This window comes from Drosophila novamexicana, unplaced genomic scaffold (assembly GCF_003285875.2).
Source record: "Drosophila novamexicana strain 15010-1031.04,08,12 unplaced genomic scaffold, DnovRS2.1 tig00000434-arrow-pilon, whole genome shotgun sequence".
NCBI classification, from domain to species: Eukaryota; Metazoa; Arthropoda; class Insecta; order Diptera; family Drosophilidae; genus Drosophila; species Drosophila novamexicana.
Genome location: NW_020824802.1, coordinates 5,525,037 through 5,535,674, shown reverse-complemented (window position 1 = coordinate 5,535,674; position 10,638 = coordinate 5,525,037). Strand labels below are relative to the sequence as shown.

At 38.1% G+C, this 10,638-nt stretch overlaps 1 protein-coding gene across 1 annotated transcript; it reads left to right on the top strand.

Annotated features, from left to right (window-relative positions):
* The first annotated feature begins 8,698 nt into the window (after positions 1 to 8,698).
* On the top strand, positions 8,699 to 9,411 carry LOC115760411 (piezo-type mechanosensitive ion channel component-like). The gene is made up of 2 exons (XM_030701715.1): positions 8,699 to 8,876; positions 9,046 to 9,411. The coding sequence occupies exons 1-2, from the start codon at positions 8,737 to 8,739 to the stop codon at positions 9,398 to 9,400; spliced, it is 495 nt and encodes a 164-aa protein (XP_030557575.1). The 5' UTR covers positions 8,699 to 8,736; the 3' UTR covers positions 9,401 to 9,411.
* The last annotated feature ends 1,227 nt before the right edge of the window (positions 9,412 to 10,638 follow it).

Here is a 10,638-nt window from a genome sequence, read left to right as displayed (position 1 = left end):
CGCTCGCAGTCCAGCCGTGCGCTTGCCCCGGCCGCTCTTTTCGTCGCGAGATTTCGCAACTTCGTTTCGCATCTTTCGCTCTTCGCCGCCGAAGTGAAGTTCTGCTCTCGAAGACGGTGTTGTGTAACCGATCAGCCGTGCACGGTTGCTGCGGCGACCGTCGGTTAAATTGATGCTTAAATGATGCCCTTAATGGCTATGTAGTTCCCTGCCCTTAATCAACTATATTCTTATTTTAATACAATATGTTTAAAAATGCTTATATCCTATCGATATTAGAAACGGCTCCTTGCCTTCCTTACTACTTATACTTATGATGATTATAAGCGTACAACACACTAAAACTATAAATCTAACGGCTCCTTACCGTGACTCTACATAGCTCGCTCAAACTAAAATTCTTAACGGCTCCTTGCCGTGAATCAGGACAGTGGGGTGGCTGATCCAGCTAGCCAATTTAGAACTTTTTTTTTCTAGATATTGCGACAAACGTCGATTCTTCGATGGCATGTTTTTCGCTTACGTACACGCCAATTTTAATTCTAATCAATATGACCGCGTTCGAATTTGGTATTCCCTATTTGTATATTTTTGTCTTTTTCTACCGTTTTGTGTTGTTTTAGCTTCTTAATAAGTCGTTTCGCTAAGCTTACAACGTCTTTAATAAATTTTGTATAATACCTTAGAAATCCTAAAAAAAAGTCTTTTATTTAATTTATGCAGAAATAGTGTACTTCATGAGTGTATTGTGTGTTCCTGTAATGATGAGGCGAAAACTACTATATCGTCCATTTTAAGCAAACCATATCTCTTTGGAATGCAGCGTGTCCATTAGTTGTCCATTTCTTATATATTTCTATTAAATTCTAGTTTTTCTTCCATCTAAGATGGTTCATGTTTATTTCTACTTTGCTGTGTTGCTCGAAATCACTGCATATTGTTACGCTGAGTATTACTAAGATTTTGTGTTTATTGTACTTCTGTCCCATAAGGGATCCTGTTTAGTTTTGTGCTTCGTATAATTCTTCTGTACAACAGATATCCCCTTTTTATACCCTGAACCCATTGAAAATGATTAAAAGGGTATATTGTATTTGTGCAAAATCCAAATGTATGTAACAGGCAGAAGGAAGCATCTCCGACCCCAAGAAGTATATATATTCTTGATCAGCATCAATAGCCGAGTCGATCTAGCCATGTCCGTCTGTCTGTCCGTCCTTCCGTCCGTCCGTCCGTCCGTATGTATGAACGCAAGGATTTTAGAATCTATAAGAGCTAGAGACTTGAAATTTTATATGTAGGTGCTCCTAGTGCCTGCGCAGATCGGGTTTGCTTCCGATAATCGATAACTTACTCCGTTTTCAAACAATCAATAAAAATCGATATCGACATCCTGTTTTTTTTTTAGCAAATTGGGTAAATAATAAGATCTAGAGCCACCAAACATGATATGTTGCTTCTAGAATATTATTGATATTTCAAGTATCTTTCATTTCTTACCTATCGCCACCTTCCCGCTACCACCACAGAGCTATAATTCAAGTTAATAACCATACTATTATTGCCAACCAATTTAAACCACAATTTAAATGCAATTCACTTTTTCAGAATATACAAATATTCTATGGTACAATAAGATATACTGTAGAAAATTTCATAAAGATCGGTTAAGAAAAACCAAAGTTATATGCAACTGCGCAATTGAATGGGGCAGCAGCTTTAAGAATTTCTGTATACATGTACACACACACAGTCATGCGCGTCTGCTTCGCATTCTAATAGCATGGTAATTGCATATTTTTTTTTTAATGTTATTTTAGTTCATTTTTTTATCACAAGTACTTAATTGTTGGTGTGGCTGTTGAGTAGAGTCGACAGCAGGTAATGTGCTGTGAGTTCGAACCCTGTCAAGGGAACTTTTTTTGTTTTAAATTTATTTTGTGTTGGAATAAGAGGGTTGAGGGTATTCCCTAGTCGGGAACTCCCGACTAGAACATCTTACTTGTTTTTTTTTATTATTTTAAATTTTTATTTATTTGAAATTTTCGTTGCCTTTATTGGCTGTTTTTTTGTGTGAATATAATTGTTGGTCTTTCACCGCACTTTCACAAGGTGATATAATGTGATCTCGATTACTTACAAAATTAGACTTAGTGTAAGGTTCATCCTTAGTCCTTGGTTTTGGGTTTGTCCTCGGGACTGTAGTTGTGTTTGTAGAGCGGCTGCGCCAGTTACCAGTATCATCAATGCGATAAGGTGGTATATGTATATATATATATATTGATTTGATGTAAAATGAAATAAGAATTTAATAAACACTGCAACGTTTTCTTTGAATGTTCCAAACTGAACTGAATATCTTTTTATTTTTCGAGCTTCAGTAAAGCTAAATGTATACAATGGTTTTCTTAAAAGCTAGAAACATTTATCTGACAAATTCCGTTGCAGCAATTCAAGTGTCTTGCACGAGATCTGTCGCAACCAACATCCTGTTAAAGTGCTGGATCAGCATTGCGACCTAGTGTCACAATGCTGTGCTGCCGCCGCCGTTTCTCGGCGGATTGGCGGGTGGAACCGAATCATATATACCCTGTATGGTATGTTCGGTAACTCACTTGTCTCGACTTAAAGTTGGCACCGGCCCATTTCATAGGACTATTTTTAACCTAACCTTAACATACGAATTTCCTTCGATGGACCCAACGAACCTGCACCGATGGATATAAGTGTGAGTGACAAGCTTAAATTAACTTAATGTGAGAACGGGCTATTATTGGCAAACAAATTATTTAATCGGGCTTATAGCACTCGGAATGCATATGCACCACCATGATTGTATTTAATAAGTAAGCACCGCTCTGTAAACCTTAGCTAAGGTAGAAAATGCTAAGGAGTTAAGTATATAAATCAAATGATTATTGTTTGAAGCGTATTTTAATTAAAATGTACTGATAAATTCAATAGAAAGCCCCGTCGCCGATACGATTATACGCTGTGGTCATATTCTTTATGTTGAATTAAATATAACATAAGTTAAGGGGTAACCACCCAAATTAATCACGAGTTACCAAGGTTGGGAGGGTAAAGAACAGATCCACATCTACGGCACCCTAGCCACTGTAACTCTCACATAGCAGTCCGCCGTTTTCATTTATTTTAATTCTGTACCTGTGTACAACCCGGTTACACACTATTGGATCTTAGTATACAGTCAGTGCACTTAACCTTTCTGAGCACAAAAGGAGTGATATGTGAAGGGAAGAGGAAAAGGCCCACGCCAAATCCGACGAGCATAGTGTAGAGCAACGCTAGAAGTGCAAGCTCTCCGAATCCCTTCACCACTGCGGATGAACATCAACTGCACGAAGCTGGTGACTTCTTGAATAGAGCACAAGATAGCATATATACCCTTCTGCATGCTACAAAAGCTGTCACGGGCGGGGATGCACTACCCTACTCTGTTTCCCTACGTAAAAACCCTGCCGCAGTGTCTGGAGCCAGTGTATTCCTTGACAATTACTTGACTAATTACTCTGATCGTCACTGCAAAAGAGTCGGAACGCTCGCAGTCCAGCCGTGCGCTTGCCCCGGCCGCTCTTTTCGTCGCGAGATTTCGCAACTTCGTTTCGCATCTTTCGCTCTTCGTCGCCGAAGTGAAGTTCTGCTCTCGAGGACGGTGTTGTGTAACCGATCAGCCGTGCACGGTTGCTGCGGCGACCGTCGGTTAAATTGATGCTTAAATGATGCCCTTAATGGCTATGTAGTTCCCTGCCCTTAATCATCTATATTCTTATTTTAATACAATATGTTTAAAAATGCTTATATCCTATCGATATTAGAAACGGCTCCTTGCCTTCCTTACTACTTATACTTATGATGATTATAAGCGTACAACACACTAAAACTATAAATCTAACGGCTCCTTACCGTGACTCTACATAGCTCGCTCAAACTAAAATTCTTAACGGCTCCTTGCCGTGAATCAGGACAGTGGGGTGGCTGATCCAGCTAGCCAATTTAAAACTTTTTTTTTCTAGATATTGCGACAAACGTCGATTCTTCGATGGCATGTTTTTCGCTTACGTACACGCCAATTTTAATTCTAATCAATATGACCGCGTTCGAATTTGGTATTCCCTATTTGTATATTTTTGTCTTTTTCTACCGTTTTGTGTTGTTTTAGCTTCTTAATAAGTCGTTTCGCTAAGCTTACAACGTCTTTAATAAATTTTGTATAATACCTTAGAAATCCTAAAAAAAAGTCTTTTATTTAATTTATGCAGAAATAGTGTACTTCATAAGTGTATTGTGTGTTCCTGTAATGATGAGGCGAAAACTACTATATCGTCCATTTTAAGCAAACCATATCTCTTTGGAATGCAGCGTGTCCATTAGTTGTCCATTTCTTATATATTTCTATTAAATTCTAGTTTTTCTTCCATCTAAGATGGTTCATGTTTATTTCTACTTTGCTGTGTTGCTCGAAATCACTGCATATTGTTACGCTGAGTATTACTAAGATTTTGTGTTTATTGTACTTCTGTCCCATAAGGAGTATTTCTATGCATATATTGTGATCCTGTTTAGTTTTGTGCTTCGTATAATTCTTCTGTACAACAGATATCCCCTTTTTATACCCTGAACCCATTGAAAATGATTAAAAGGGTATATTGTATTTGTGCAAAATCCAAATGTATGTAACAGGCAGAAGGAAGCATCTCCGACCCCATAAAGTATATATATTCTTGATCAGCATCAATAGCCGAGTCGATCTAGCCATGTCCGTCTGTCTGTCCGTCCTTCCGTCCGTCCGTCCGTATGTATGTATGAACGCAAGGATTTTAGAATCTATAAGAGCTAGAGACTTGAAATTTTATATGTAGGTGCTCCTAGTGCCTGCGCAGATCGGGTTTGCTTCCGATAATCGATAACATACTCCGTTTTCAAACAATCAATAAAAATCGATATCGACATCCTGTTTTTTTTAAGCAAATTGGGTAAATAATAAGATCTAGAGCCACCAAACATGATATGTTGCTTCTAGAATATTATTGATATTTCAAGTATCTTTCATTTCTTACCTATCGCCACCTTCCCGCTACCACCACAGAGCTATAAATCAAGTTAATAACCATACTATTATTGCCAACCAATTTAAACCACAATTTAAATGCAATTCACTTTTTCAGAATATACAAATATTCTATGGTACAATAAGATATACTGTAGAAAATTTCATAAAGATCGGTTAAGAAAAACCAAAGTTATATGCAACTGCGCAATTGAATGGGGCAGCAGCTTTAAGAATTTCTGTATACATGTACACACACACATTCATGCGCGTCTGCTTCGCATTCTAATAGCATAGTAATTGCATTTTTTTTTAATGTTATTTTAGTTCATTTTTTTATCACAAGTACTTTATTGTTGGTGTGGCTGTTGAGTAGAGTCGACAGCAAGTAATGCAAGCTGTGAGTTCGAACCCTGTCAAGGGAACTTTTTTTGTTTTAAATTTATTTTGTGTTGGAATAAGAGGGTTGAGGGTATTCCCTAGTCGGGAGCTCCCAAATAGAACCTCTTACTTGTTATAATTACTTTAGCTAGTATATTTTTTTATTTTGTTTTTACTCGGATATAATTCGGAAATTCTATTCGCCTTTTGCTGCGCATTCTTGTACTAGGTTTCTCTTATATTCCTTTGTGAAAGTCGATGTTTCTATGAGTCTGTTTAAAATGTCTAGGCCTATTAATCCGTCGAACAAAGTTGAATACCAAAAACGCAACTCCTTTTTGAATAAATTCTTAATACATGTTGTTTATACAGTTTGTTATATTGTGATTTTAGATTCTAATGTTACGAGTTTCAGGTTTATTGAATGATCAATATTTTGTACTTTTTGTTTGGCTTAGTTTAGAGATTTTTATTGGTCTTGTGTTTCTATACTGTTGTTGACTACCAACTCTTGATACTCCTGCTCTAGCTTTGGTTTGCCCACTAGTAACGCCTTGTTGGTCTGTTTTTTTCTGGCATAATTACCCGCCATGTTATACTGCTGCCTTAATTGCTGTTCATTCCGTAGTATCTAGTGTTTTGCTTGTTGTTTTGTCTATTAATATTTGGTACCTGTTGGGAATAAGGGGTTTGCCCGTTAGTGTTTGCTTTTTGATTTGAGCCTTGATTTTCTAAACTTGTTCGTTGAAAATTGTGTTGTTTGGTTGGTGTATAGTTGTTTTGCGTGCTTAAGCTAATCAGTGTGATGTTATAAATTGCTAAGTGATTTTTTTAAAATCTCTACCATGCCTTATATGCATAAGATACAATTTATGTTTATACCCTGAACCCATTAAAAATGGGTATAAGGGTGTATTGTATTTGTGCAAAATCCAAATGTATGTAACAGGCAGATGCAAGCTTCTCCGACCCCATAAAGTATATATATTCATGATCACCACCAATAGGCGAGTCGATCTAGCCATGTCCGTCTGGCTTTCCGTCCGTCCGTATGTATGATCGCAAGGATCTCAGAACCTATAAGAGCTAGAGACTTGATATTTTAAATGTAGGTGCTCCTAGGGCCTGCGCAGATCGAGTTTGTTTCCGATCATCGATAACTTACTCCGTTTCCAAGCAATCGATAAAAATCTATATCGATATCCTGTATTTTGGGCAATTTTGGTATATAATAAGACCTAGAGTCACCAAACTTGACATATAGCTTCCAAAATAGAATATATATATATTATATATTTGATGTTGGAAGAAGAGTGTTCAGGGTATCCCCTAGTCGGGAGCTCCCGACTAGAACCTCTGACTTGTTTTATTTTTTTTAAGTAAAGTTCTGGAGACCAGATTCTGACGTGGTGGCTAGTGGTTCCTCGACAGATATGATCGAAGAACGATGAAGCAAATTTACGGCCCCGACCGATCCGGTGCCCTTAATGCCGCCCTAACATTGTTGTATGGGAGGTCGATTGAATTGTTGGCCCATAAGGGTCAGATCCTTGTGTCAAATTTCGGATACCGCGATCGGATTGATAAAGTGGGTCCTGCATCTGAATGTAGTCTGAATATTTTCGGGGCTGGGATTTCTAATGTGAAAACTCGCGCACTGAGTGACCATTTCATAAGGCTCGTAATTATGCTAAGATAGGTTTATATGATGAAGTCGAAAAGCACAGTCTTAGTTTGACAATTGCCATCTATCACTCGTCGAATTCGTTTATTTATATATTAAATATCAGCATCAACAGCCGAGGTTATGTCCGTCTGTCTATTTTTATGCAAACAAGCATAGGTCCGTCTTTTTATTGTAGGCAATATTTATGTCGGAACCAGCGGGATCGGATATTTATATTATATAGTTGCCAAAGGAACGATCGGCCGAAAATGAAGTTCTTGTTTAAAAAAATGTTTGTTTTTTAGGATATTGCGACCAACGCCGGCTTTCAAAGGTTTCACTGTGCTCTTCGTATATATGCAAAATCATTTCGGCCTCTAATAGCTGCCATAGGAACGATCAGTTGAAATGTAGGTTCCTGAATAGAAAAATATTCTGTTTTCCAAGATATTTTTATCAAACATAGAAACTCATTTGCGAGGGCGAATATTCTTACATATTTGAAAAACATTAAGACAAATGTTCCAAGTGTATTATATCTTGGGCGTGCCGAAGATATCCTAACTTTTTGTTTACACCCTGAACCCATTAAAAGTGGGTATAAGGGTATATTGTACTTGTGCAAAATCCAAATGTATGTAACAGGAAGAAGGAAGCATCTCCGACCCCATAAAGTATATATATTCTTGATCAGCATCAATAGCCGAGTCCATCTAGCCATGTCCGTCTGTCTGTCCGTCCCGACATCCTGTTTTTTTTTAGCAAATTGGGTAAATAATAGGAGCTAGAGCCATCAAACATGATATGTTGCTTCTAGAATATTATAGATATTTCAAGTATCTTTAATTTCATACCTATCGCCACCTCCCCGCTACCACCCCAGAGCTATAAGTCAAGTTAATAACCCAACTTTCATTGCCAACCAATTTAAACCACAATTTAAATGCAATTGACTTTTTCAGAATACACAAATATTCTATGGTACAATAAGATATACTGTAGAAAATTTCATAAAGATCGGTTAAGAAAAACCAAAGTTATATGCAACTGCGCATTTGAATGGGGCAGCAGCTTTAAGAATTTCTGTATACATGTACACACACACATTCATGCACGTCTGCTTCGCATTCTAAAAGCATGGTAATTGCATCTTTTTTTTGTTATGTTATCCTTTCCTTTTTTTATCATAAGTACTTAATTTTTGGTGGGGCTGCTGGCTAGAGGCATGCCAAGTCGTGCGGTCTGTCGCGAGTTCGAGCCCTACCGGGGAAAGTATTACTTTTTTTTTTTTTTGCTGGTGTGGCTGTTGAGTAGAGTCGACAGCAAGTAATGCGGTCAGTTGCGAGTTCGAGTCCTGCCAAGGGAACTTTATTTATTAATTTATTTTGTGTTGGAATAAGAGGTTTCAGGGTATCCCCTAGTCGGGAGCTCCCGACTAGAACCTCTTAGTTGTTTATGATTAGATAAGATCTATCTAAAAAGTAAGTTTGGTAACAGATAGAAAATAAACTATTATGGTTTTAATTATATGTAATAATATTCTTTCCTTATTGCAGGTAAATATAATCGGCCAATAATATTACAAAAAAAACAGGATGAAGGGAAAGTTTGGTGGGAAATGCATGACTACTGTGACGACAAGTTCTATAAAAACATCCTTTTCAACTTACCTTTAAGTGACTGTGATGATGGTATAGTTTTTTATATATTCAATGATAAATCATTTCCTTCAACTATGAGTTTCCTTGAAAAAACTGGGTACGTTAACTTAAAAAAAATTGATTAAAATAATTCATTATTCATTATATATTTATGAGAAAAACCATGATCTCCCACAATTTAGGAGTTTATTGATAGATTTACCTGTTATTACACTGCGAATGTTAACAACTGCAACGTATTTTGTTAATGGTTGTCATTTATTTAGGATAATTGGACTCTACACAACATGTGTTTACGTTGTGTCTCGCCTCATCAGGTCGTTAATAGCCAACAACCACCGTCGAATAATGTTTGAGGACTTACCATACGTAGACCGAATACTGAAGCTGTGCAACGACATCTACTTGGTTCGGGAGACTAAGGAGTATCGTTTGGAAGAAGATTTGTATGGTAAACTTATATTTCTCTATAGATCACCGGAAACCCTAATTAAATGGACGCGGTACAAAGAAGAGTTTATAGACGATAATTCAGAACGCAGCACCAGAAAAGCACAGCACAGCGGTTTAGATGAAAATGATCAAAATTCACAGCCATCTCAATCGACATTACCTACATAGCTACCATATTAATTTCTCATAAACAGTTATTCAATAAAAAAAATCGATGAAAAGCATATAACCAATTTATTACGAAACCTATATTTTGTATGTCCAATGGGAATGAGTTGCACATTGCAATTGGTGGTTACTGCCTAAGACTTAACGCAATTTAAAAGATGTGCCAAGCGATCCCTAAAGCGGGTATTTAAAATATTATCCCTTTGGGAGCTTGTCATATTTAAGTCTGTCATATGTCCTACAGTTTCTTAAAAATTGTCCTCCTGTGGTTGAGTTTATATGATACTGTCTTATAGTTTGTTCCTGTTCTTCGGTAGTCGTTAGTTCTAGTAGTATTGTTGTAGACATACATACTTTATACAACTTTCCAATATGCGAAGTAAGTTGAGTAGGCCTTATAGGTAAATGTGACCTTCAGCCCCGCGAGCTGCTGGTGGCAACTTATGCGGATAACACCGCTTTCCTGGCCTCACATGAATCCCTCCCATCTGCAACAAAAGCAGTGCAGGACTGTCTGCTGCCGGTCTAAATTTGGACAGCCAGCTGGAACATCGCTATTAACTGTGCTAAGTCCGCTTACGTCAGTTTCACGCTGCGCCCAGAAAGTAGCAAGGGGCTGCGGTTCGATGGAAGAACCATTGAGCACACCAGCTCATTTTGCTACTTGGGCGTCCACTTGGACCGATGGCTCATATGTAGGTCCCACATCGCAACAACGAAAGCAAAATGCATGAGAAGGCTTCAAAGGATCGACTGGCTACTAAAGCCTCAAAGCAAGCTGTATGTTTCCACGAAGGCACTGCTATTTAAAACGATGCTAACGCAAATCAGGACATACGCTATTCAAGTTTGGTGCATTGCGTCAGCCCACCAGCTGCGTCACATAAGAGTGGTCCAAGCCAAGGCAGCATGCAAGGCTGCTGGTCTGCCATAGTTCGTGACAACCGACGCCATCGATCGCGATCGTCACCTAACAAAGGTCTTTAGCAGTCGATACGCCGACAAGTTGGTGCAGCACGCGATCGCGGTTGCCAGGGTCCTGGCTGACCCCATCAGAGAGAGGCGCCTCCGAAGGCTACACTCCACCGACTTACCTACAAGGCGAATTACTTAAATATCTCCTTGCCATTCCTTGTAATTAATAATATAATCATTGTCAATATCAGATAAGCTACTCACTTGTAACTATGCATTATTCGGTTATATATTCGCTCGATGGAGATCAGAAGGCACTGATG

What these genes read in the sequence shown, in the direction of transcription:
- LOC115760411 (XM_030701715.1), top strand. Translation starts at nt 8,737, where the DNA reads ATGCATGACTACTGTGACGACAAGTTCTATAAAAACATCCTTTTCAAC. An exon ending in AGTTTCCTTGAAAAAACTGG is followed by an intron (nt 8,877 to 9,045) that starts GTACGTTAACTT and finishes TCATTTATTTAG; the next exon opens with GATAATTGGACTCTACACAA.